Here is a 26,400-nt window from a genome sequence, read left to right as displayed (position 1 = left end):
ATATCTTTCTTAGCGCTAACAATGGTAGGTCTAGTGTACATATTTGTCAACGAATATCGTAGAGAAAACATGGTACCAAATTGAAGAACGAGATTTAGTTTGAAACAGTAAGAGAAACAATGATTATGCAATTTATGATACTGTTGCCATATATACCTAAAAAAAGATAAAAGTCTCTCTGGGAATTCGGAACGTTTAACGACTAAATGATTCAATAAATAGTCAGGATTGCATTTGAATTCATAATTTATTAACTGAATAGATAACTTAAGACATAACTAATTCAAAACTTAATATTTTTCTTGAAATATAACTAAAAAAAGTTCTGACATCATAATTCAAAGAATGTCTTAAAAAATATTAATTTTGGCAAAAAATAACATCTCCAACAAAACTTCATACTTTTTCCAATGAAAATTTTAATTTTTCAAAAAGAAATCAACTAAATCTAATTTTCTGTATGTTAAATATCTCTGCACACTTCGCATTTATTTGGAAAATTGATCACATGTAAAAAAAATTGTTTTAAAAAATAACGACTAATCGGTGAAATTGATTCAAAGCACACGCACACGTCCGTTTCTCTTTATCTCTAAATTTCAATATCATAATCTGAATCCTCAGTTTCAGACCCGCCCAGTAACGGCTATGAGTCCAGTCTGAAAATGGATTAATTGAAAGAAAAGAAATTTTATAGAAATTTATAAGATTTTCTTTAGGAAATAAGTGTTTCGCTTAAGTAAATAAATTTTAAATTTAAATAAAAAATAAAAAATGAAAAATTATTAGCAATTTTAAGCGTGCGTATTTACTATATTGTACTGTTCTATATTTAATCCTAGATTTACTAATTTATATAAATTCATTCACAGTAATGTCAATCAAATCAGCGTCTAATTTTCCTTAAGGTTTTATTCAAATAGTGCGCACGAAACAGCTGGGGAGTAGGGCTACCAAAAATCGTGCAAAAGCGTGCGGTCAAGAGGGAGGAGCAATCAAAAAGTGTGCGCACTGATTTTACTAATATTTTATTTTGTTTCATTAAAACAGTCTTTCCAAACTGACTTTACTCGAGTGGCAAATATTCATAGAAAATCATTTATCAGTCAAAAAAAGTTCCTTACAAAATCCTTAAAAATTGTACGATAGGAAATCATAAAATTCTCTGAAAGTCTCTGAAAATTGAAATTAATCCTTTTCAAATCCACCCAGAATGAGTAAAAAATCCACTACAAATCTTTGGAAAACGATAAAACAAATCCTCAGAGGATTACCTTTTTATAAATTCTTTGTCAACGAAATTTACAAATATTTACCCCTCGGCCTTAATATTGACTTAATTGCTCGACAAAACCATTTTCTTTTAATTAAGTAAATTTTGCAAGTCTTTCATGGATATGATTCGACCGAGCTAAAGTTTCGTCCACAAATACAAGTGCGATCGAACAATTTGCAAAAAACCAAAGGGCAAAATGATTCGTAAAGAAATATTTTTTTCTACCGTTCGATCGGTAAAAGAGTTAACAAACAGTGAGGAATCAGACCATAGTCCTTTATAAAATATGTCAACCTACAGTTGAGGCAGCTTCATATAACGACACCCATACGTCGTACTCACTAAATTTGTCAATTTAGTTGGAATTCGATTTTTCGTTAGTCAGTAAGCGCGTTTACTGCTCGCTTTTTATTTGAAATCTCGACGACCATATTTAGTGCGCAATATTTAGCGTGCAAAGAGTAAGGGGGCACCCAAAAACGCTATTTTACAGCATGCACCTATTTGAATGGCCCATAAGCTGTTACACACTCGTTATACAATCACTTGGCTTACTGCCCTACAACGCGTAAAAAACTTAGTGTAAAAGAGATGCACGATTTTGTGAGAGGATTTCTTTATTTTTCGTTAGGCCTCTCTTTTGCGCTAAGTTCTTTATGCGTTGCAGAGGGTTCTTTACTAATACCATGCGTAACACGCTATTTCGTTTATTTCATTAATTCATTTAATTACATAATAAATAACACGACGTAGCTCCAGCTTCAGTGAGTTCAATAACAATTTAGAGGAGCTACTTCTACTATGAAACACCTATAAAAACATAAATAAATAAACACGGCGTATTTGTGTGAGTAGACCAGCTGGTACATACAACAGCTGTAGAAAAGTTAGACACAAATTCGGTTGACATTAACTCTATTATTGTTTTATTATTTATGGGCCTCTTAATTGTAAATTATTTTACTCAACTCGGCATTTCCCTTTCGAGATAAATAATTCTTTATTTCATGCTGTCTAAATTTGTTTTGCTTTCTTGAGTAAAATAGCGTTGGTGTCTATGGGATGGATTATGGTCTTCCATCGTTTCTCCCTCTCCCATAGACATCTACTATCTATTATTATTAGCTTGTATCGAAGAGGGTTTTATTTTACATCGAATCGACACTCTGTTCAAATTTTTATTTTGACATGTATCACATCTTCGGATAACTTACAGCTCGCCAAAAAAAAAACAAACAAACAATCGAACACAGGTTCATATTCTACATTCTATTATTAACATAGCCCGGAATAATGAGAATTCGGTTAGAATTTACTGGTTAGTAGTTTTTCTTTTAAACATTCAGTAAGAATCAGTGTAGAAGATACTTCCGTAGAAATAAGCTGAGGCAAAGCAATTTTTGTTAAACTTTTCAAATATTTTTACTGAACGTTTCCACTCACATCATAAATGCACTTCAATGTCTGAATAAATGAACGAAAATTACATTTTAACCCTATTAAATAACGGTGGTCTGCCCCACTAACAGGTAAAGAACGTTCATACAAAGGTGAGCAAATAACAGTTGCTGAGTGTAGTATGTTGTACCGTAATTTAGATGCTAGCTGGTAATAAATCCAGTCTATATGAGTCTATCAGACTCATCAACATTGCGTTAATTTGAGATTCCCTTCAAGAACGAACTTACAGTGTGAATTGAATCGATAGAGTAGGACTATACCGAGCTGTTAGAGATTTTTTATTTAGAAATATTGTGATTGTGAGGATTTATTAAATTTCTTCGAATGTTGAGTGTCATCGTCAAACTTCTACCAAACATGTGCTAATTTAGAAAGCGTTAAAGCTTACATATGATTTTATGGCACTGATTTATCATGAGTCTTTTACATAACTAGGGATAAAAAGATGAAAAGTAGACTTTTCGTATAAATTCTGTTCTTCCGAGGCGCAACGGAGGTCAGTGAACGCACGAAAACCATACTCTTATCCCGAGTTAAGTTATGGACTTTACATGCTGCATGTGTCGAAAACCATACTTTTCATATTTCAAGCTACTGTTGTAGCTCCTTAGAATTGTAACGCATACTGGAGCTACGCTGTGTGTTTAATGTAAGAAGTTTTTTCTTGGAAATAAATGAAAATTGAAAAAAATTAAATTGAAGCACTATTTTCGACGCTCTTAGCATGTAAAATCCATTAACTGTGAATAAAAATGAAGAGTCTCGTTTTAGTGCGCTTATTGACCTTGACTTCGCCTTGGATCAACTAACTTCACACAAAAACTCTACTTTTCACCTTTTTATCCCTAGTCATGTAAATAGCTGTTGTAGGTGGGGCTGGGGCTTGCGCAAAATAGCTTCTGAAATTCAAATTCAGTTTTTTTTTGCATTCAACAAGCTCAAAAAAGCAATTAGGCGTGACCATTTCTTGCCGACTAACAAACAACTCAACTAACATTTAGATTGAATTTGCTGGTGACTCTGAATTAATTTAAAAGTAGGTAAGTAGTCCAGCGGGTGGATTCCACCCTAATTGAGATGGTATTACCATGTAATATGAAAGGAGTTTGGGACGTAAGTTTACTCATTCAATAACCTGATATCAGTTAAAAAAATATAAATTCAAACTTCTTCTGGCATTTTCTTTTTAAATATTTCATTTCATGGTGACGCACGTCGGTTAGTTCCATATCATTTCGTAAAAATTATTTCTTATAAAATAAGTTCTATTACACGTAAATTTTTACAAACATCTCTATAACTCCTTGAACATCACATGCTGGAACGTCTATAGTTAATGGAAAAACTCCTTACACCAGGACCGTCCATCACAATTGAGCTGTGTTTTTATTTTCAACCAATAAATTGACCAACCACATTAAAGTATATAGAAAAAGGTGAACCGTTCGAAAACGATAAGATAAAAAAGGAATTTTAGTAAAATTTATAAAAAACCAATCGAAAGAAATAAATTAAAAGATTTTTAACACAAAAATTGTTTGGGTACTCACAGGTGAATTTATTTGTGGTTTTATGTGTAAACAGGGTGCAACTTGTACGACGTACTTATGCTGGGTTAGTTAAGATTTTGTTGATTTTTTTTTAATTAATGAAAGGAAAAAAACATGAAACAAAAAACAGAAAAAAAATCGTTTTAAAAAGAGAACAAATATGCGAAGTTCTAATTGATAGAATACAGCAGTCACCAGAGGAAATTAGTTTAGAGAATTTTATAGGAAACGTTTTACCCTAGTCAAACCGTCATTGTTCGTAAAGTTCGTAAGTAAGTCAATTTCGTAAACTTTTGACATTTAATGTGTGGGAGAAATGTCAAAAATTTACAAAATTGTCTTACTTACGAACTTTGCGAACCGTAATGGTTCACCCCCAATATTTCTGTACCATATGCAAAATGAAATGAGTTAACATTGTTAGTGTGGTCCCCAAATAACTTTCCATTTGTTTTACATTGTTAGATTCATCGTGTCCCATAGAAAAGTTTGTAAGAAAGTAATGTGATCCCGATGGCAATATAAGAAAGTTTTGTGCCATATGATTGCCATATGGTTTGGGGCTAGATTATTACTAATACTAGTTGCTTAATAAGCAATGCTTATTTTTTTAATCTTTTTAGCTGATTTCGAAGTATCGGAATATCGTACTGTTCTAGTGCTAGTGCCAGAGAATTAGTGGGAGTCGAATACCGGTTATCTTAACAATAGTTTTGCCGGTAAGGTATGCGAAAGCTTTACAAAGACTGTATATGAAACGGCTACGCTGACCCCCATTCCTTCACTGGAACTAAAATTTTAAACGGGGCTCCAGCGACGTAATCTCTACTCCTCACATAAATGACCGTAAGGTCTACACTCAAGATTACTTGACATGAACCGGTTCAATTAGCTCTGTTTTGTTTACAAATTTTACAATCGGTTCAGTTGCTAGTAGATCTGCGGTTGAGCTTTGTATTTTCGCACTGGCAGCAAAATCGAGTAGTGGAGAGCAGACGAGTTAACCACGATTGAGTTTTCGAACTACAAACGCTAAAATGTATGGAAAAACCGTGAAATTGAATGAAGCATCTACGATCTCCTGAAGACTCTTTCCTAGAGAGTGTACGTACTTTGTCAATTAATTCCACTTAAAGACGAAATTGAAGAGATGTTTATTGTATTAGAGGAGTATTTCTTAAAAAATACGGCACAATTTGATCAATCTTCTAAACCGTGGTAACTTGCTGGCAAGTGTTGATTTTTTTAAAGAAATTGTTGTGTTCCTTTTACCGGTATGCGTACGTTTAAATACGATTTTTTTTTAACTGACTGAACTCAGTAATGCCGAACTGAAAGGTTAGCAAACCGGTTTTTTACCGGTAAGTTTAAAGAGAGCGGTATTACGGTTTACCGGTTCTTTGGCATTAGCCCAAAGATCGTGTAAAGAAAAGAAAAAGTCGACAGAATGCTAGCAACGATTGTATTTTTATCGTTGCTCGTAACGATTCTGAACCTGGTTCTATGATATGTCAAGAGGTTTTAAACTTAACTGGTTCCTGCTACTTTTTTGTGTGGGACTCATCCTTTTCATACGAGTGAGTGAGTTAATGTGCGTTAAAGTTATAATAGTCTATGATGGAAATAAAAACAAGCAAAGTCAACATTTTATTTATTAGAACAATTCGATGAAAAATTGGCAAAATTTTAGCGACACGCATTTTTCGGGTTAAATAACTCAAGCTAAGTTAAAGTTGATCATCCAAAATTCCAAAATGATAAGCGATTCTTTGCTTCAACAAGTTTAGTATCATTGAATCCATGCAATTAAAATTAGGTGGCAAAATAAATAAAGAAAGCGATAAATAAAGCGCTGTATGTAATATATACCCCAAAATGAAATTAATTGTTAGGACGAAAAACAAAAAGATTCCAGCCTCGTGTTAGGCGACAACCTTTTTATTCCTAAATAAGAAATAAAAATAAAATAAAAAAATAAACGGAAAATATTAGTAAATCAATGAAACACTATACTCATGAGACTGAGGATGAGGCTGATATGTGTAGTGAAAAAAAAAGCATTGTGTGTAACGCTGCTGTGATGAGTCATTCAAATCCATGAAGTCTTTATCAATATTTTGTTCATTCTGTACTCGAACATTTTGTTGATAAGTTTTACAAAAGAGCGGAAACGAGCGAACATTTTATCACATTTTGAATCAGAATTTTATAGAACGTTTTCGAGTCTACTTATAGCAAAGAAACGAAAAACTCAATTGCACTTGACTTCTATCGTTTTATGGTGAACTAGAAGTTCTTACGTTTCAAATTTCTTAGAAGTTAAGGAGCTGTCCAAAAATGACGTCCACTTATATAGGGATTGGCTTCTCACAAAGTGTGACACGCCATGCCAAAAAGTTATTGGAAAATCGCAATTTGGGAAAATCTCGCAAAATCGTGGACATTATTTATGGACATCCCCAAAAGCATTTCTCTGAATTTTGGAAGATGAACAAGAAGTCATTTTGGAATGAAAACATTTCTATTTTCGGCTTTAGTGTTCGTCATCAATGAACGTCAACACAAGGTATGGTCGAATGTAAAACTTTGTATGGAGCGGAGGACATAGTGATTTCATATAAAGAAACGCACCTCTCATGAGAGGTGAGTTTGTTTATATGAAATCGCTATGTCCTCCGGTTTGTACATTCATTGTTCGTCATAGACAAAAAACTTGCGGCCGCCTTATCTCATGATTGATAGAAAAAAGCAAGATAAACAAGCGTAAGCAGGGCCTATTTTTGGAAAAATGTGCAAAAATGTACAAAATCGAACTTTTTTTGGAAGTTTTGGTAAACCTTGGCAAAACTTTCCAAATAAACCTACCAAAAATAGGCAGTACCCGTGAGAAGGTAGTCGTAATAAGACTAGTGTGCCAAGATTTCCTGATCTAGTGCGGATCTAGGTACAATTAATTGATTAGGTCGTAGGAACATTAATTACAAATTAGGTTTTATTAGGATTAATTACAAAAAGTAGTTTAACCCTCGCCAGCAACGAACAGATCAATTAATTCGCTCCGTTCTGCATCGAGTCAAAATCTCCCAGATCAAATGGTTTTATCGCGATCAAGTTAACAAAATAAAGTAAATTTAACCGATCGTTAAAATCTCTCAACTGCTCGCCAAATACTCAACATTTAATATTGCTTGACACGGTAACATCACATAGTGAATGGAATTACTCATCAACAGCTTGTGTTTTGTGATTCATTTGCATAAACAAAAAAAAATATTTTTTTTCAACATCTCAGTCACGAGGGGCAGATTAACGGAAAATCATTAGCCTTTCAGAAACTAGTCATCTGCTATCGCCAATGATGACAAGAGTAGTCGATAAGGTCTGAGTTAGGTAGTATTGTCTTATACGGTAAATAAAATGAAGTAAAAGATTTTGTATTGAACGATGGGCGATGCTATCAACAAAAGAAGTACCAGACCCACATGCATCTGATTTCCGAATCGGATTTGAATGGCAAGTCAAATTTTTTAATTGTCGACATGTCAGGCACGCCAGACCTGAACGAAATTTTTATTTTTCAAATAGGACTTTTTTGTCTACAAAATCTTCATTTTAGAACCAATTTGGATTTTCAACGATGTGTGATGGCTGATTCACTCATTTGTTAGGGCCCTATGGGTCGCTCAAAAATCAAAGTCGTAGAAAAAAAGGGTTTTCCGTAGCGGTTAATTTGACATAGATTTCAAGTCGTGGCCACAAGGTGCTTGTGTAGCCCAAATTGCGGGCTCTACCTAACTCATTTGATCGACTGTATGACTGTTAAAACGAATGACTTGTGAGTGTGCAATTGATTTTCTCTTTTAATCTGCCCCTTGCAATCTTTCAATGATACAAAATACAAACACCACATCTTCTACACCAGTAAACCAAGTGTTAAAGCTAAATCAAAACGATTTGTGTCTGGCTGAACGTGTTTTCTGTGTTTTAGCGAACAGTGAAAACGGACACTTTGGGGAAAAAAACAAAAATTTTCTTCTCCCGCTGTTCCTCTCTTACCTTGCGTAGTTGTTATGGCTTTCATCAAATAGAAGCGAATTATCTTCTGGTAGAACGTACTTCTGGACAAGCTGAAAGTGAAATATTTTGGCATTGACTGTAAATGTTTAAGACCAAAATGAACTTACATTGGCGTTTAACACTCTCTGGTTACCCATAAACGCGGTCATGTGTATGACGAGGTATAAGTTGAACAATATGTACAGGACAGCAAAGACCACTGAAAGTAGACACGAGGTAATTTAGACGCAATGTGAATCGCATTAAAAATTCCATCGTTCGACATTACCGACAAGCAACATGTAGCCCCAGTGCAAATCAGCGGCAATCACTTGATCGGTGACAAAAAATATGTTGATCACAATGACAACCACGCATAGAATGCACGAAACGATTTTGTTCCCAATACCATTGACATATTCGCCCATGATAAAGTGGCTGGACGTAAACGCAATAGTAGGAATTACGGCAAACGGCAATTGTAATGCCATCACGGCATTCAGAATGTCATTCATTCCGGTTAAATCTTCGATTTGGCTGAAAAATGCCACACAGAATGTTGGTACAATGGCGATGAGTCGGGTGCTGCGGGAAAAGAAGATTCCTTTTATTCCCAGCCGATAGGGGATTTCCCATCCAAAGAAACTTACAAAAGTACTCGCTTCCAGCGAGCCCACTGAAGATTCAAGAATCCTTCCATCGCAAATTGTCCGGCATATGTTCCGGTCATTGTTGAACTTTGACCGGCCGCTAAGATACCCACAGCCCAGATGTACATCGCTGCAGCGCCGAACGTGCAGCCAAGGAATATGCCACCTTTGTACAGATCAGCATCGACAATCTTAGTATTTCGTCCGAACAGTGACAGAGCGTCGTCGTACATGGTTTGATTAACGCACGAGTCGGTCTATATGGTTGAATTGAATCGGATTAGTTTTTGTAAGTGACTCGGGAGGCGGGATGGAGCCTTACGATCTCTTGATTTGTTTTGCCATATAATCCATGGGCGAATACGGCAACGACAAACACATTTATGATGAACGAGATGAACAAAGCGATGCAAGCTTCGACGAAGAAGTAGAAATTGGCGTCACGAACTTTTGAACTTTGGCGGCGATCGATATCTCTAGACTGAAATTGAATGGAAAGTTGTCAAGCGAACTCAAATAAGGTCATGATGGTCCTCGGAGTTCAACAGTTACTCACCTTAACCAATGCAGAATGCAGGTACAAATTATGTGGCATGATCACAGCACCAACGATGCCTAACAAAAATAAACATTTTAATTTCACATTGATAACGGCGCGTATGTATGGTGAACTTACCTACGGCCTGTAATAACTCTCTGGACTGACAACCAGTGCACCATGGGAAGAACATTCCCTTCAGTACCTCGCCTTGCGGTGGTGCAGACACATTGTACTAGACAATGAGATAAGAAATTTTGATATTCCGTAAAGTGAGTAACGACCTCATCACATACCTCATAGCCGAACGTAACTGCCATGACAGTTATTAGAAAACCAAAGAAGAATTCCAATTTTCTGAGACCGTACTTGTCCAAAAATAGAAAAGTGAATGTATCGACAATGGTTATTAATGTGCCGGCCCACAGCGGTACACTGTAAATAAAATAGTTTTCGAACAGATCGGACAAAATTATCGAACTGAAAAACGCTTACGCTTTGTTCGACAGTAAATAGATTGCTATGGCTGTGCCGATAACTTCCTGCATATCCGATCCGATAATGGCCACTTCCACCATTATCCACAGAACTAATCGTGGGAATTTTTTGTATTGCCTATAACACATTTCAGCTAAATGTAGTCCAGTAACTACTCCCAGTCTGAAATCAATGAATCCCGGCTGTTAAAATCCAATTCATTTGCATTAAGAGGCACCGGTACTTTGCCGAAAAGCATACATTAGGGCGATTTTTAAATACTGGACTTTAGTTTACTTTTGATGATATCTTTCCACCAGAATCCTTTTTCAAAAATGTACGACCGCAATTCCGACCATGAACGTGTTAGATTTCAACAGAAAATAGATTTGGTTGCAGCAATTTGATCAGCTCTGAGAACAATAAGCAGTTTATGAAAATTTCATTAAACTGCTCACTTTTCTCAGAGCTGGTCAAATTGCTGCAACCAAAACTAATTTTTATTTAAAGCTAACAGATTTGTGGTCGGAATTGCGGTTGTCCATTTTTCAAAAAGGATTCTGACGAAAAGATATTAACAAAAATTAAATACGAAACACGCAAATGTAGGCTACAATTTTAGCTAAGTGCCGGTGCCTCTTAAAACAGAAAGCATCGTCGCCGTTACCTTGCCGCTAATCTTTGTACAACTAAACCTAATATTGTTGCCGTCAGCAGCACCCATAACAGTTTATATTTGGCCACAGCTCCACTTTGTAAATCTGATTCGATGTTACCGGGATCCAGATATGCTATGGACATAAGGAAACCAGGACCGGTGAATGCCCATAATTTTCGGAAACTAAATCCTTGCTGGTGAGTGAAACAAAATTTCAGTTATGTTTATGTGCGGTGAACATAGTAAGTGGTAACGGAGTAGTTAAGTAGAGACATTCAGTCTTGTTAATCTTGATTTTCGTGACGTCATTCTAGGAATGTAATTAAAGATCATGCAATGGGGACATGATACACAAGAGTGCTATTAGGGTTTGTGTTTTTCAACATTTAAAGTGAACATAGGTCGTTAAGCATTCGTTCTGAAATGTTCAGTGTTGTCTGAGCAAGCGGGAGTAGTGTATAGATTACTCATTTCGCTTCAAAAAGAAGAAATAAAAATTTGAAATTCATATTCGACAAACATTTTGTAAAAAATAGAAATAAAACGAAGGAACAGACGCAAGTACAGAGTACACAAATAGAAAACTGTTTTTCTCGTCATTCGAATAATTTTTATACTTTCCAAGAAACGATAAGATATTCGCTCACACATTAAATATTTGAATATTAATCAATTCACACGAGATTTGTCGTCTTCTATTTCTCTGGTAAGACGAAAATTATCAGTTAATTACTCAAACAAGGACTCGGTGTAATGATAAGCCAGCCATTTTATGGCATCACATTTGCTACTATACAAAAACTAATTTATAAGTTGCGAGATGTGACGTGATTTTGACTATAAATTTACCTTATCTACATCGGGAATAAAAACTTTTTCATCGGCAAAATATGTGGAAATTGCACCTCCTGCCAATGTGGTTGATTCATTAGGAACGTTTTCTCCATTTGTTGGTGTGCGTTGTTCGGTTCGATTTGTTACAGCTGTTGGATCATCGCCAGCTTCGAATGCTTGATTAGAAGCCATTGTTGGGTGACTGTGGGGGTGAATAGAGAGAAAATGAGAAATGTTTGAATTTATTACCGATTTTGGGAGATAGCCTTGAAAAAGTAGGTACTTATGGGTCGATGATTAGATTGGCGAAAGAGATACCTGAGTGTTATCTACAGAAAAAACCGGTTGGTTCTGATTTTTCATTTCACATTGACCAACGAAGATTTGAAAATTTTACCTGAGCCAGGTAACTTTATGTCTCCAGGTAGTTTGTATTAGGTATAAGCTGCCATAGCTGGGCATTTTATATTGCGTATTGCGTACTGCTAAAGTTATTGCAGATTACCTGGAGACAACGTTACCTGCAGCAGGTAAGATTTTTGAATCTTTTTTGTCAATGCTAAAGATTTTCAATAAAATATTTGGTCATGGTACCAGAATGTGTGACTTGGTAAGGGTTGTAAAAGAATTTGATCCAAGTAAAAAGTCGAAATATTTTGATCACACTTTGACATGAAAGTCAGAAAAATAACCTGACCTCACGTACCTCAGATCGAGTTTCAGGTTAAATAAAATGTTCAAAGAAAGTTTCCGGTAAGCTGTCAGTTCAAAATTGTTCATATCAGGGTCAGGTAACACGACTTTGTGGCTTTGTATCAATGACTTTGATATTACATGTATTTGCTATAGCTTTTCTGGGCCCTGTACCACGACTTTCTGTACAGTTTTGCCCTCGTCTTCTCAAAATTATACAATATATGGATCAATCCTATGGACATCGTCATTACAGCCATAATATCGAATTTAATTCCTAAATATATTTCATGGCTAGATGATCAATTGCTTTCCTTTTCGACTTTTTTTTAATCTTCTAAATGGGTTTTTTCGAAGATTGGAACCAAAAGAGATAATAAACCAGAATTTTTCCATTTATTGATGGATATTTTAGTGTAGTATCATTGACCGAAACATTGAGTCTCGCATTGAGTCTACAAATTAATCTCGACTAAACATCTCCAAACTTTTAACTCTGCTTATCACAGTTTCACCGAAACGTTAGTCAAATAAATTAATGAAAATATTCAAGTTGCGTATCGTGCTTTATCACTTGAAATACGAAACTGAATAAAACTGAATTTTTGCCAGACAGTAATGATATATATATGGGGTTGACATGCTGACTATGCAACATATGATTATAACTAGACATGTAGACATTCATTCAATTACAACTTTGAACACACAAAATAACGTCAACTCACTACGAGTAGCGCTGCACTTCACAAACTCACATAAAAATTTGTTGATGAACAATCTCAACATGTGAATGAAAAAACAAGATTGACCTTAACATCGTTTATAGCCAACTGATGATCAATTGATTGAAAATGAATGAAGCAGAAGCTGTACCTTAACCGCAGACACCATTCGTAAAAGATGTCGATTATAATCATGTAACAAAAGCTTTCTCACAATTTTTTTGTGTGGATTTTACACTACTAGTCCAGTAAGTTTATCCGTTCGGTTGATGACTCAGTTACGGCCTTGGTGATTGAATATAATTAACTTAAGTTCGCTTAATTAAAATCGACAATATATTTAATCAATTTCTGTGTGTTTGCGCTGAGTGTATGAAGGGTATATCGAATTCAGTAACCCATACACCCACAATTCAATTCGAATTCTTATCAATTTGAACGATTTTTTAACAAACAATTGAATGTTTCGCATGCTTTCACAGTTTTCTAATTTCCAATAATTGGGACCTATTTATCATGAAAATAACTGCGATTTCTGTACGAAGCGCGGCTTGTTTGGTGTTTGGCTAGTGGAACATGATTTGTCTTATCTATGGACTGCAATTTGTGGTATCATCCACACAACAATAGTATGTTCAAATGAGCAATTCCATTTATAAAATTTTCGCTTACTGTTTAAGGACTAGGTCCACATATTGGACGATAACAGTTGGCAAGTTTAGTTCATTAATTACATTACCATGTTTACACCAGTGGGAACATAATCTTTGTGAGAAATATTACCCATGTCGTACAGTGTAAATGTAAATGCAAGCGAGACACCCTGGGGTCGAAAGCAACAGGACTTAAAATTTTCCTGTCGTCTCAAAGTGAAATTTGCTTACATGAAAGTCGGTGTTTTGAAAAGGGGTTCCAAAGTCTAACAGAAATCGTACGTAGCCCCATGTCACATTATCACCGACTGGTGGAGCAATTATATTTACAGTTTTTGTAAGTGCAATTTCGTGAAGTCAAAACAAAACAAACAAAACTAGAATCACGTTTGGGGTGAATGAAACATTGGACTGATAACATGTTAAGTATGGTACTAATGTGCATGCACGTATTAGGCAGGAATTAAGACGAAATCGTCATCAAAGTGATCTGAAATCGCATTAACAAACACCTCAGACAGGTACAGAAATGCAGCACTTGTAAATCGGGGAATCCACACATTACACACTCCACTTGATTTGCATTGCAATTTTCGTTCCACGCATACAAAAACACACGCGAATCATACACGACAATGGAAATGGTAAATGTTGTTACTCAATCAAATAAAACCAAAGGAAAGAAAAAGTTGCTCACCACTGTTACTCCTAAACTTAATTTGTTAGATTTCAATTCGGTTAATTTGTAAGGCACTTAGTGGACAAACATTGAACGTAAATTATGTTGACTAAAAACCGATTCTTTTCACATTGATTCGAGAAATTCTTTTAACTGGTTAAATAATAACGTAACAAGACGTCCACATTCGGCTGTGACAGAAACACGAATGACAGATTGTTCATATGGTTTGGAGTGGTGAATAAAACAAGTTGTTGGATTCTACGACTGTGTACGATTGGCATTACATTGAGTTTTATTCGTTATTTTGTATTAGATTCTTCACAACCGTCACAACTGCTGCGGCACTTAAAGATAATTTGCGACGTGTGGTTCTTCAAGTAATTTTAATGTAATTGATTTGAAGTCGGCGAAGTATGTTGGTTCTGTGGTTAGTCATTCGTTGGAAATCTCTATCGGAAAATCTCATTCCGTTGGAAATGTTTCTCGTTTTTTTTAAGGTAAGAGGCTATAACATAACAATCATCATAAAGTTTCACAGAGCGCGCAGACCATGTCACTAGTATCGTGTCTATTACTTCTTCCATTCTATGTATTTGCAACAGATTGATCTTTTACTTCATTAGTTTCAATTTACATTTCTACGATAAATAACATCAAAGCGAGAGCTCACAGATGGTGATTGGTGATTTATGTCTATAACGGATGTCATTTGCAATCTTGACTTTTTATTGACCTATTTGAACGGTACCTCACTGCACATTTAGCGTTCCTTCATAATCCCAGGAGAAGTAGCTCCGCTCTAAGTAGCTCTATCCATCACACCCATTGATCAATAACTTGATTTCTATTATGTCTTAAATTGATTCTCAACGAAACCGTGCACCGTGGGTTTTAGTTCGAAGACGAGCAAAATTTTTCGAAGAGATTAGGTATACTGCTTGCTCCTCGTACATATCTAAGACTTCAAATTTGATACATGTAGGCGTGTACACTTGTACAGTGTTGCGTGTTTTGACTCATACCAAGGACACAAGACTCCTGTCTCAATGAGTTGATAGGAATCAGGAACTAAATTCGAAAAATGTGTCATTTTCGAGGCTTTGTCTAGGTTCTTTTTTGACATCGATGGAAAGAGTAACGCATGAATTCGGAAATGATAAACTTTTTATCGAAACTCCATGAAGAATACACCTCAACAGACAATTTATTTACCGCAAATTGTCATCCAATAACCAATTGACGGAGATAAGAGTGATGACTGTAAATAATCGTAATAAGTCTTCACATTATCAGCACAATGCTTTAATTGAATGCAGTAAAGCAACACTTTGAGTTAAAATGTATCGCTGATAAAAAGAGAACGTGCGCGACTACTTATCAATTTTGATGTTTATCGCCGTACGATAATATTTGTATTGCAGTCTGATTAAGTTTACGTGAGTTGAAGGAAGTATAGGCGGTACAGATTTTCGTATGACTTAGTAAATAAAAGATTAATTAATTGAATTGGTAAAACAAATAGTTACAATTGACTTTACACGTACAAGTAACCCCAGTAAGGTTGTAGTGATTGATGATACCTTGTACCAGCATTACAATAAGAAGTTCCACCTTTGAGTTCCACCAGTTGGGAAAATCGGAACTATTGTACTGTTGGTGATTACTTGTAACATTTTGTGAACAGTAGGTTACATTGAATGCTGCGAAAGTAATTCAGTACAAGCGGTAACAATTTTGTGGTAAAAGCAAACTGCCAAGGGTGTTTTTGAGCTTCGGTTACAGTCTTTTCGAGAAGTGTAGAGTTTGTATATCCAAACCGAAGGCTTAACTTTCGCATGGTAAAGGCAGTGTGGTACATCAGTACCTTTTGCATAGATCCAAGTGTAATTTCTTGTTATTTTCGAAAAACGTCAAGTTAAGCTTTCAGGCGTGAAGTTGACCTGATTAGGAATCTGAAATGATTTGACCTGCATTTTTGATGTATCAGACTGCCAAATACACGCATTTCTGCAACATCAGCGTGCAAAAAGTAAGGTAAGCTTTCAAGTCAAGTAATCAGAGTTCACATCAGTTTCAGGCCATATCGGGTCAAAATGTTTAACGCCCGACCCGATTATTTTTAGGTCGAATTGACCCAATAATAGGATTTGCTTCAAGCAAAAGACAACGGTCCCGCTTTTTTCATTAAATTTAGCGGGGAACAACGGTTACAGCAACATTGATTTCATTCAAGAAGTTAGTGTTTCAAATGTTACTCCCTAACGACCATTTCACGAAGTATGTTAGATCAAGATCGAAAGTCAGCATTACCTGACTCATGTAAGATCAGGTAATTTTAAGAAAGAAACTCGATCTGATCGGAACCTGTTTTAATTTGAACCTGTCAGTCAGGTCCGGTTTCAGGTAACCTGAATTTCCATAAAAATTTTCAGGTCAGGTTAAGGTGACTGTGGTGAAAAGCGATTCAACTATTTTCAGTTCCAGTTAAGGTATACCGAGCTTGAAAGCATCTGAAAATTTTGTCACGATATTGACAAGCTGCTTACTCCTCGTACAGAAGTATCGCCATTTCTCAGTTGAAATTTTGAGCTTAGAAGAAAAATCTAATTTTTAGCTAGAAAGACACAGAAGACCTAGTAGCCTCAAACGCCTTATACAGCAAAAAGAATTCGAAAATTTTAAACGAGACGTGAAATTCACTTTATTTGCTTCCAATTACTTTACATTCGCATCAAACGTATAACAATATAATGGAACGGCTCGTCTGAATTATCCTAAAAATTTTGTTTTTTTTTAATAATACTTTTCATAGAGTAAAACCAAATGGGGAAACAATAATTCCATTCACTTTATGACGGCCCATAAAATTTATGTGTAAAAAAGAGAAAAATTAAAAGTAAAAACGAAACCTCGTCTCAACAACGGAAGACAAAAAAAAAACGATTTTGGCCCAGTTTATTGCTGAAGTTGAACGTAGTTCGCCGGAAATAGTCCGTATCTGTTTTTGCACAATCCGCGCCACCAGCCCTCGTCAATCTTAAATTGAAATTAGTTTTTATTTTGATGAAAATTGAACGAAAAGCGCAAAACCACTCACCTGTTCGATATGCGTTATGAGATCATCGGGATCGAATGAAATCTCATCATCGGCTGCAGCCTGATAGTCGTACATTGCAACCTTTTGTGAACAGAAAACCAAATCAATAAAACCGGAGGCTACACATCAAGACTCCAAAATCTTACCGCTTTAACACCAGTGTCCTCAATGTATTCCGTTAAATCTTCCTGATTTTGATAGATCGGATCGATGTGTTCGGTTCCTTCAAGTGTTTCTGGAGTTGCAGTCTGCACTTTTGTTGGTGACACTTGCGTTTTAATTGGCGATTGTGGTTCGTGTACCTGCTCTTCAATCACATCAGCAGGTTTAACGTTAGTCTCTTCAACATGTCGCTTATCGACGTTCGAATAGAGTTGCTCGTCGGGAGGATTCACAATTGAATTATCAGATTCCGCAACAGATTCCGACACCAAATCATTTGTAAATGCGGCTGGCGGTGGAACAGCTGGTTGAGAATGTTGAGCGGGTATGATATCGGGTTGAACGACTTGTTTCGGTTCGGGCTCTTTTGGTATTTTTATTGGCGATTTCTGCAACGAAAATGGTTGAGTCGATGCGACAAATAAACGAAGGAAATTGCAGATTGTATACTCGTTGTATGGGTGTTTCTGTTGTTGGTGATTGGACTTGATTAAAAGCACTTATCGCACCGCTAATGCCACCTTCTCGGCCCGTGTCTATATTCACTCGTCGTTGTGTCGGTTTCGATTCTTCTTTACCGCTCTCGAACGTCTGCAAAAGAGACAACAAAAATTGCTTCGATCTTCAATTGAATCTTCGAAAGGTGAATCTAACCGATTTCTTGGCCGCTTGTTCTCGATCTAGACGATCCTTTTCTTCTCTAATTCGTTTTTGTTCTGCCGTGCGTTTTTGGTCCTCTTCGGATGCTGTTTTGGCGAAATTTTCAAACTTGGCACGCAGATTAGATGGTTTTGCGCCGCCTTAAATTGTTCGGTCAATCGATTGTTAGGAAATAAAATCGCAAGCAACGTACCTATGTCCGGCTTTGTTTTGGTGTAGTTCGTTCCAATTCTGTCCGGGTTTTCTTGGAAACCAATTGCAGATTTGTCCATACGATCGTTTTGCACTCCGAACTTTCCGCCGAAACCCTGAATAGAATTTCAGTTCATGTACCAATGACACCACGTGATCTTAATTCCCCAGTTACTTACAACTTTGTGGTCCAACTGACTCTCATGCTTCTGGGGAGCTTCCACATAATCCCATCCAACTGCAGATTTATCTTTTCTATCCTCCTGGACACCAAATTTTCCACCGAATCCTTTGCTGTAATCTAAAATTGATTGGATAATCAATGCAAACCAAAGAAAAAACCATCATTCACGCCTCCACCTACCTTTCTGTGACTCATGCTTCTCCACCTTCTCAATATGATCCCAACCAACCGCCGACTTATCAACACGATCATTTTGTACACCAAATTTGCCGCCAAATCCATCCGAATAGTCTTTCTGCGAACTGTGCTTCACCACTGTCTCTTTGTGATCCCAATCCACCGCCGACTTATCGACACGATCCTTCTGTACGCCGAACTTGCCACCGAATCCGTCGCTGTAATCCTTCTGCGATGCATGCTTTTCCACTTTGCCGATGTAGTCGTGACCCATTGCCGATTTGTCCATACGATCTTTTTCAACGCCGAACTTTCCGCCATATCCGAAGCCTGGATTGGTTTTTTCGATGTCTTCTTTCAATCGGTTGGCGTCGGCTTGTTCGATGTCTTGCCGGAGTTGTTGCATGCTGGAATGGTTAATTCGTTAAGGGCTGTACTCAAAATAAGCTTTGTCGGAAGTTACTTTAACGGCAGATCAACGGATTTCGAATCGAAATTTTGAGTTACGGTTCTATGCGTTGAGTGCAATTTGGAAGACATAGCCTCAATTGAAGGACAACAAAGCGATTGTTTAGCTGAATAAAAGCGACATAACATAATGACTGGTGCAGATGTAATGAAAGTAGCATTTTCATGAAGCTCGTGTGGAAAGGACACAAGATTTATCATCTGGATGGAAGTTAGTTGTCCGAGACAATTTCTAATAATTTACGATGTCCGGTTCCTCGGCGCCTATCAAATTCAGGGCATCTAGGTTCTCATTGTACTAGTCGGTGCTGCAGCAGTAAACGTACTGAATGTTTAATCTCAATCAGGGGAACTTCAGGTTGAACCTGAAGTTGACCTATCTTAAGCGAATGAACTAATTTTGCTTGATCTGAATTTGAACTGATCCGAGCCCTAGTCAGATTTATTGATAAGCTCGACGACAATTCTGAGACTTAGAAATCACTGAGAAATTGATCATTCCAAACCAGCTGCCTTGATCTCTCAATTGAAAAATTTTTCAGTGATATAAAAGTGATATTGCTAAGTCTTCAGGCGATTGGGGAACAAGTGGTCTCCGATTTTAATGAGTGAGGGCTCGTTGGATTCGCCTTTCAATGTTTCAATTCTAGAAAACACGAATTTTTCACTTTTTTGAAAAAAAAAAATATTTTCTGTGAAAAGCGTTCAAAAGTAAAGACATGTCAGAGGGTGCCAAAAACAGTTTTTCGGCAATAACTCAAGAAAAAATTATTTTAAATTGTTGTACGAATATCGGCCTTGGAAAGACTTACAGGTAGAGTATACGTACTGTGGTGCGAGTACATTTACGAGAGTGAAAGAGTCGTTATTCCAATTCATTCTACAATTCATTCCACGAGAGTTATGACTAAAAATATAGTGAATGTTCTTCCTTGCAGCTTCGGTGTTCCACGGAACTGAGTATGGGATGTTGCAGCTGTAGTACTTTTGTGCTGCAAGCCTACAGAAGTCTTTGAAAAACGTTGGCGCCAAAATGTAGATTTTTTCCTTCTTTCTGGGGACTCTACAGCTGGAACAGCATCTGGAACGGTACTCTCCGAACATTCTTTATATTGTTAGTCATAACTCTCGTGGATGTACTCGCAGCCAGTGCATATACTCCTACCTGTAAGTCTTTCCAAGGCCGACAATCGTACAACTTACAACAATTTAAAATAATTTTTTCTTGAGTTATTGCCGAAAAACTGTTTTTGGTACCCTCTGACATGTCTTCACTTTTGAGCGCTTTTCACAGAAAATATTTTTTTTCTTCGAAAAAGTGAAAGATTTGTGTTTTCTAGAATTGAAAGACGAATCCAACGAGCTATCACTCATTAAAATCGGAGATAGCTGGTTCCCAAAGTTAAAAAATCACCTGAAGTTTTGGCGATATCATTCATAAGATTGATACAGAAAAAGCAAAGAAAGCGAGAGCGACACCATGATCATTGGATCAGCTTTCCATCCAACTTTCAATTCAAAAAATCTTCGATAATTCCGCAAATAAGGAGTGAAAAACAGAACCGGTGAAGAGGAATGGTAACACGAAATAACAGAATGTGTAACAATGTTCACGAATAATGGCACTGTATGCGTTTTGCGTGGTCGGTAACACTTTCCTTTATGTTTGAATAACATTTATCAATGAGATATAATGGCATTGTTATTGTTGTTGTTGTACATACACTGGACATGAATGAATATAAGCATAAAGGAAGTGTAAAGTTTCCATTTTACTCACTTGCAGTTTTATCATGTTTCAGATTTCGAACGACCACTCATCACAAAAATAAAAGTCGAATCACTCAACCGATTTTTTCTTCTTTCTTTTTTTAATTCACCACAACGTTCGGGCTATGGCAAAATGAAGACAGATTACGCGTGAATCATTTAACCACACGAAAACCGAATTAATGTCTAAAGCTTTTTGTGTCGTTATCAACAATGTTCTCAAGATAAGAGTGGCATTTGCAGGTGAAATAGATTAGCGAAAATCCCGCTACATATACTCACTCGATAGCACCGGCCGTACGACCACTCCCTTCAATAGTTTTCGAACCCCATCGTTGCTCCTGTTCGGTTACATCATTGACGAAATCGGGATCCGTTTCCCAATCGTCATCTTCCTGCTCTTGATCTTGGATGATTTGATGACCTGCCGATGCCTTCCACATTGTATAAATCTCACTCTGAACTGACGAAACCGAATTTGACGATGTGAAAGACTCAGATTGAATGATTCGTGTTACGGTTAATATGAGTCAGACAGGTTGTATGGTGTGAATAAAATACTTTCAACTGGTTTTTCAATCACCGGAACGTTTAAGCAATTAATTGAATTGTTGATTAATTGACTTTAAATCACTTGTACCGCTTCAACGGTAAATAATTACCAAATTTGCAATTAAAGTTGTCTCACAAAATAACACGAAAACAGATGAAACACAAGAAACTGACACAAACTCAATTGGTCTGACGTTGATGACATTTTTGTTGCTGTCAAACTGGTAAAACTGGAGAGGGGAGATTTGTGTAACTGCGTACTGAGTGTACCAAAGGAAAACAGGGTACACATAAAGAACTTAAGTTTACATTCCACTCAACAAAAAATACTCCGTGAGAGTGCCGTGAGCGAGCGAGCTGTCAAATAAACAAAGTAAAAATTGAAAGAAATTCTATTTTGTCTCTCACACGTATTACTTTTTTGGTAAGAGGAAACTAAGCATTACTCTGTCTGCACATAGCCAAGACTGTAAACTTTGGGGAGGTCACGCAGATACAGATATGAGGGTTACACAACACACTCGATGTATGGCGGATTTCATACAAAAATTCCAGAGAGATGCTAATATGACGACTGGGTCGTTTCGACGGATAGAGGGAATATGTCGAATGATTTTGAAATTGGTTGAGCGAAAATGTATTGAATTCTCTTTCAAAAACTCAACTGTCATTCGACATATTCCCTCTATCCGTCGAAACTACCCAGTCGTCATATTAGCATCTCTCTGAAAAATTCACCTACTGTGATGATTGTCATCAAGGCTGTAAACTTTGGGAAGGTCTCGCAGACCACCATTTTATTAGATACGCGGGAACACAACACGTCTGATGATTTTACATACAAAAAAAAATTCACCACTTTATCCCGCGCATCTAAAATGACAGTCTGCGTGACCTCCCCAAAGTTTACTGCCTTGGCACATAGCGACGAGAATGAGACGTAATTCAAATTTGTCTTTTGTTCTTCTGTCAGATTTAACAATGAAACAAAAGAAAAATTTGAATTTGGTCTCCTCTGTGTCGCTATATTTAGCCATAGTAACTGTATGTGGCCAGCTACACATAGCAACGCGAAACAGATCTGTTTCAAACTTTTGTTTTGTTATATTGTCAAGCTTGACAGAAAAACGAAAGACAAATTTCAAATAGTTCAATCGTTTTGGTATGTGTAGCTGTAGCTAGAGTAAAAGATTCAAGTCCATTCACGGTCTGAATCTATTGAGGTCCCTGATAGTGCATAGTGTCAAATATACTTACTTAGCCGGGCACTACAACTTTTTATTGCTTTTCCAGCATTTGCCTTCAATCTGACTAACTACAAGCTAACGTCCCCCATTGCTCACTCTTACAGTGCTTTCAGATCTGACGCAACTGTATATTCCACCACGACAGAGTAAAGTTTATTTTACTCTGCAGTGATTCCACTGATACAACTCAGTGCTATGTACTTTCAACTGCCACTATAGTGGTATGCGTATGGTATTATGGTATGAAATTGAACAGACCTCACAGACCTATAACGTCTGATCGTCCTCCCCTCTCCTGTCACTGGTCATGTGTCACAGCTGTAGAATTTTTAAGGTTAAAACGACTGCATTTTGAGTGAAAGAATATCTAAAATTGGTGAACATTAATTCGATGTCTGCGTGCAACGAAATTATTGATGACATTGAGGACCTGATATCGTCACAAGACATCACTCCAAAAGAGAGATACGCAAATAAAAAGAATGTGACCGTGCGTAGCAAACGAAAACCAAATGATACGCCAGAGTCTAAGTGCATTACCGACAAGCCAATTTATGAGAGCATAATACCTGGAACACAGAAAATTTACCTGAAAACATGGGGTGCGTTGTTGGCTTGCCGTTACATGGTGCATGCGAAGACATTTAAAGTAATACTCCTTTTTAGGTTGTGCTCATAACAATTCGGACTCGGAGTATATGGCCGGTCAGTTGGCTGCATATGGATACAATTTAACATCGGATAAGTCCATAGCCGATTTATGGTTGCTGAACAGTTGTACGGTCAAAAATCCATCGGAAGACACTTTTCGCAATGAAATAGAAAATGGTTTGAGTGTTGGGAAGCATGTTGTTGTAGCCGGTTGTGTTCCGTCTGGAGCACCGAAATCGGAATACTTGAAAGGATTGAGTATTGTGGGAGTGCAGCAGATTGACAGAGTCGTTGAAGTTGTCGAGGAGACACTTAAAGGCCATAAGTGAGTATGTTGAGACAATCATTGTACGGAAATTTCGACGACATAGGTATCGACAACTAGTCGTGAAGGTGAAGAAACTGTGACAAGAATCGACAACTTCCTGAAGAATCGACGACCTATTGAAGAAACGTTTGGCGTTTCTTCACGAAGTCGTCGATGCTCATGTCGTCGAATTTGCAGGACAATGTGAAAATCCACTCGTTCAAATTGCCGCTTTGTTCTCGACCTTGCTTAGCTGTACTTACATTTCTCTGCCATATTAGCTAAGAGATTGAATTGTTTTCCAGTGTTCGCCTGTTGCAACAAAAAAAGGTCAATGGAAAAAGAGTGGCTGGTGCGGCACTTTCTCTACCGAAAATTCGAAAGAATCCCTTGATCGAGATCATAGCTATCAACTCCGGATGTTTAAACCAGTGCACCTACTGTAAAACAAAGCATTCTCGTGGCGATTTGGTCAGCTATCCACCCGACGAGATTGTTGCCCGAGCGAAACAAGCATTCGAAGAAGGTGTCTGTGAGATATGGTTGACGAGCGAAGATACAGGTGAGATTCGAGCGCTATTTTGGATTATAATTGAGTTATAATGGCTACATTCGAATGAAGGCACATACGGCCGTGATATCGGTACATCTTTACCGGAATTGTTATGGAAATTGGTCGATGTCATACCGGAAGGCTGTATGATGAGAGTTGGAATGACGAATCCGCCGTACATACTTGAGCACTTGGAGGAAATTGCTAAAATCTTAGCAACGCCAAGAGTCTATGCTTTCTTACATGTACCAGTGCAAAGTGGTAGCGATTCCGTGCTCGGCGATATGAAACGAGAATATTGTTGCGAAGATTTCAATAAAGTAGTTGATGTCCTTCGTGAAAGGTGAGTTGATTAAATAGACAGTCGAATAGATACCAGTCAGCCATACTAACGCCAAACTCTATTCGGAAACATTTAGGGTACCAGGAGTGACTATAGCAACCGACATAATTTGCGGTTTTCCAACGGAAACGGAAGCCGACTTTGACGAATCTATGAGGCTGTGTGAAAAATACAAATTTCCGAGTCTATTCATCAATCAATTCTTCCCGCGACCGGGAACACCTGCCGCACGCCTACCACGTATACCAGCCAATTTAGTAAAGACTCGGACGAAACGATTGACGGACCTATTCTATTCGTATGAGCCGTACAACCACAAGATCAATGAATATCAGCAGGTGCTTGTCACCGAAATCTCGCACGACAAGAAACACTTTGTCGGTCACAACAAATACTACGAACAAGTTCTGCTGCCAATGAAGGACAATCTGCTCGGAAAATCGGTCAAAGTGAAAATTGTGTCGGCGACGAAATTTTCCATGATGGGAGATATTATTGACGACGAGGCGGAATGGCTGGCATGTAGTTCGAAAAGTGTTACGATGGATCAATTGTCCAATGGATTGTCGACCAATTGTTCCGACTATTCGGAGACCAATGGGTTAGTAACTAATGACCACGGATTAGCTGATAAAGGAGGAAATGTTTACTTTTACTATGCGCTCATTGCCGTTTTGTTGGCTGTTATTTATCGATTTACTTGGAAATTATTGTCGGATTAACGTTAAAGTGAGGAAGCAATAAACGGCCCATATTCAATTCAATTCGACGATTTATTCATTGGATTCGTCTCCACTACCAGACTGAGCAGCTCGTACAATTTCTGATGGCTTCACAGTACTCACAAACATATTGTCTTTAATGTAAAATCGAAACAGCTTATCTCTAGCCTTCACTGGTGCCCTATCGATCCCGATTCGTTTGGCAGCCACAATTTCTAGATTTTCTTTCCGATTGAAACGACTGTCATCACTATCTTCCAGCCACATTTCACTGCTTGTACACAAATCCATTTTATCGCAATTCTCCCGACGTACATCAAATGCCATGCACAGCTTCGACGGTCCATTCGTTAGTTCGTGGAATGGAAACTTTTTCGATGCTGCAGCTGAGGACTTTTTTCTGGATTTTTGCCGAAACTTTTGCATTGTCTCGTACTCTTCAAGTGGTTCGATTGCTCTGAGTAAGCAAGCAGCACCTTCACCTGTGAAGTATCACACAACCGTGAATACAAGTAACATAGACCAGGTCATCCGAAAATTGGCTCACCTTCTGAAGATATGTTAAAGCAATGGTACATTCCGTACGTCATATAAACATACGCTGTTCCCGGATCCATAAACATTGCCCGGTTTTTGTCGGTTACCTTTCCGTTATACGAAGCTGATGCTTCATCGACATTGGTGCCTGGATACGCCTCAGTTTCCACAATGGTTCCTTTTATAATCTCTCCATGGGGAAGCTGTCGCACCAGAACTTTGCCCAGTAGAGCTTTGCTCAGTTCTTCACAAGGCTTACGATAGAATTCTCTGCTAAGTTGTTTGGTGTTGGGAGTTACTGATTCTCCGGAGGTTTCTGTTTTAGTATTTTTCTTCTTAATCAATTTGTTCTTAACGGCAGCAGCCGCAGTTGTCGCCCTTTTCATTTTTTTGTGGTTCTCAATGTATCAAGACGAATTTCTTCAATGAACTGTTTATCTGACAACGGATTTCAACATCTTTTGAAACTTGAATGGAACAAATTTTGACTTGACGTTCACAGCTGATCACGCACACAAAATGATA

At 37.3% G+C, this 26,400-nt stretch overlaps 4 protein-coding genes across 10 annotated transcripts; 1 reads left to right on the top strand and 3 right to left on the bottom strand.

The window, feature by feature from the left end:
- Nucleotides 1–461: 461 nt before the first annotated feature.
- Nucleotides 462–14,527, bottom strand: LOC119074586 (protein Malvolio). Of its 6 annotated transcripts, none has more exons than XM_037180825.1 (13): nucleotides 14,269–14,526; nucleotides 11,516–11,702; nucleotides 10,676–10,860; nucleotides 10,027–10,191; nucleotides 9,828–9,966; nucleotides 9,670–9,766; nucleotides 9,550–9,608; nucleotides 9,316–9,474; nucleotides 8,994–9,250; nucleotides 8,633–8,928; nucleotides 8,472–8,563; nucleotides 8,344–8,414; nucleotides 462–659 (listed from the first exon to the last, which is right to left on the bottom strand). In XM_037180825.1, exons 2-13 carry the CDS (start codon nucleotides 11,690–11,692, stop codon nucleotides 647–649), a joined length of 1,710 nt encoding a protein of 569 aa, XP_037036720.1. In that variant the 5' UTR covers nucleotides 11,693–11,702; nucleotides 14,269–14,526; the 3' UTR covers nucleotides 462–646. The 6 variants fall into 6 exon arrangements, with proteins under 6 accessions (XP_037036720.1, XP_037036716.1, XP_037036718.1 ...); XM_037180821.1 differs by lacking the exon at nucleotides 14,269–14,526 and adding an exon at nucleotides 13,070–13,189; XM_037180823.1 differs by lacking the exon at nucleotides 462–659 and adding an exon at nucleotides 2,173–4,115 and having other exon boundaries at nucleotides 14,269–14,527.
- A 2,413-nt stretch (nucleotides 14,528–16,940) lies between these two features.
- On the bottom strand, nucleotides 16,941–21,734 carry LOC119074598 (src substrate cortactin). Of its 2 annotated transcripts, none has more exons than XM_037180843.1 (9): nucleotides 21,246–21,734; nucleotides 18,729–19,132; nucleotides 18,544–18,665; nucleotides 18,366–18,480; nucleotides 18,167–18,312; nucleotides 17,963–18,103; nucleotides 17,497–17,901; nucleotides 17,351–17,431; nucleotides 16,941–17,289 (listed from the first exon to the last, which is right to left on the bottom strand). In XM_037180843.1, the coding sequence occupies exons 1-9, from the start codon at nucleotides 21,404–21,406 to the stop codon at nucleotides 17,209–17,211; spliced, it is 1,656 nt and encodes a 551-aa protein (XP_037036738.1). In that variant the 5' UTR covers nucleotides 21,407–21,734; the 3' UTR covers nucleotides 16,941–17,208. The 2 variants fall into 2 exon arrangements, with proteins under 2 accessions (XP_037036738.1, XP_037036739.1); XM_037180844.1 differs by lacking the exon at nucleotides 21,246–21,734 and adding an exon at nucleotides 20,974–21,118.
- Nucleotides 21,735–23,025: 1,291 nt separating this feature from the next.
- On the top strand, nucleotides 23,026–25,375 carry LOC119074594 (threonylcarbamoyladenosine tRNA methylthiotransferase). The gene is made up of 5 exons (XM_037180836.1): nucleotides 23,026–23,364; nucleotides 23,429–23,738; nucleotides 24,026–24,282; nucleotides 24,343–24,616; nucleotides 24,693–25,375. The coding sequence occupies exons 1-5, from the start codon at nucleotides 23,154–23,156 to the stop codon at nucleotides 25,336–25,338; spliced, it is 1,698 nt and encodes a 565-aa protein (XP_037036731.1). The 5' UTR covers nucleotides 23,026–23,153; the 3' UTR covers nucleotides 25,339–25,375.
- On the bottom strand, nucleotides 25,371–26,352 carry LOC119074661 (putative 3-methyladenine DNA glycosylase). The gene is made up of 2 exons (XM_037180942.1): nucleotides 25,886–26,352; nucleotides 25,371–25,820 (listed from the first exon to the last, which is right to left on the bottom strand). Exons 1-2 carry the CDS (start codon nucleotides 26,259–26,261, stop codon nucleotides 25,390–25,392), a joined length of 807 nt encoding a protein of 268 aa, XP_037036837.1. The 5' UTR covers nucleotides 26,262–26,352; the 3' UTR covers nucleotides 25,371–25,389.
- Nucleotides 26,353–26,400: the final 48 nt, after the last annotated feature.

The sequence above is a fragment of the Bradysia coprophila genome, unplaced genomic scaffold (genome assembly GCF_014529535.1).
Source record: "Bradysia coprophila strain Holo2 unplaced genomic scaffold, BU_Bcop_v1 contig_151, whole genome shotgun sequence".
NCBI classification, from domain to species: domain Eukaryota; kingdom Metazoa; phylum Arthropoda; class Insecta; order Diptera; family Sciaridae; genus Bradysia; species Bradysia coprophila.
Note: the sequence above shows the minus strand (reverse complement) of the source record. Positions and strands in the feature narration are given on the sequence as shown.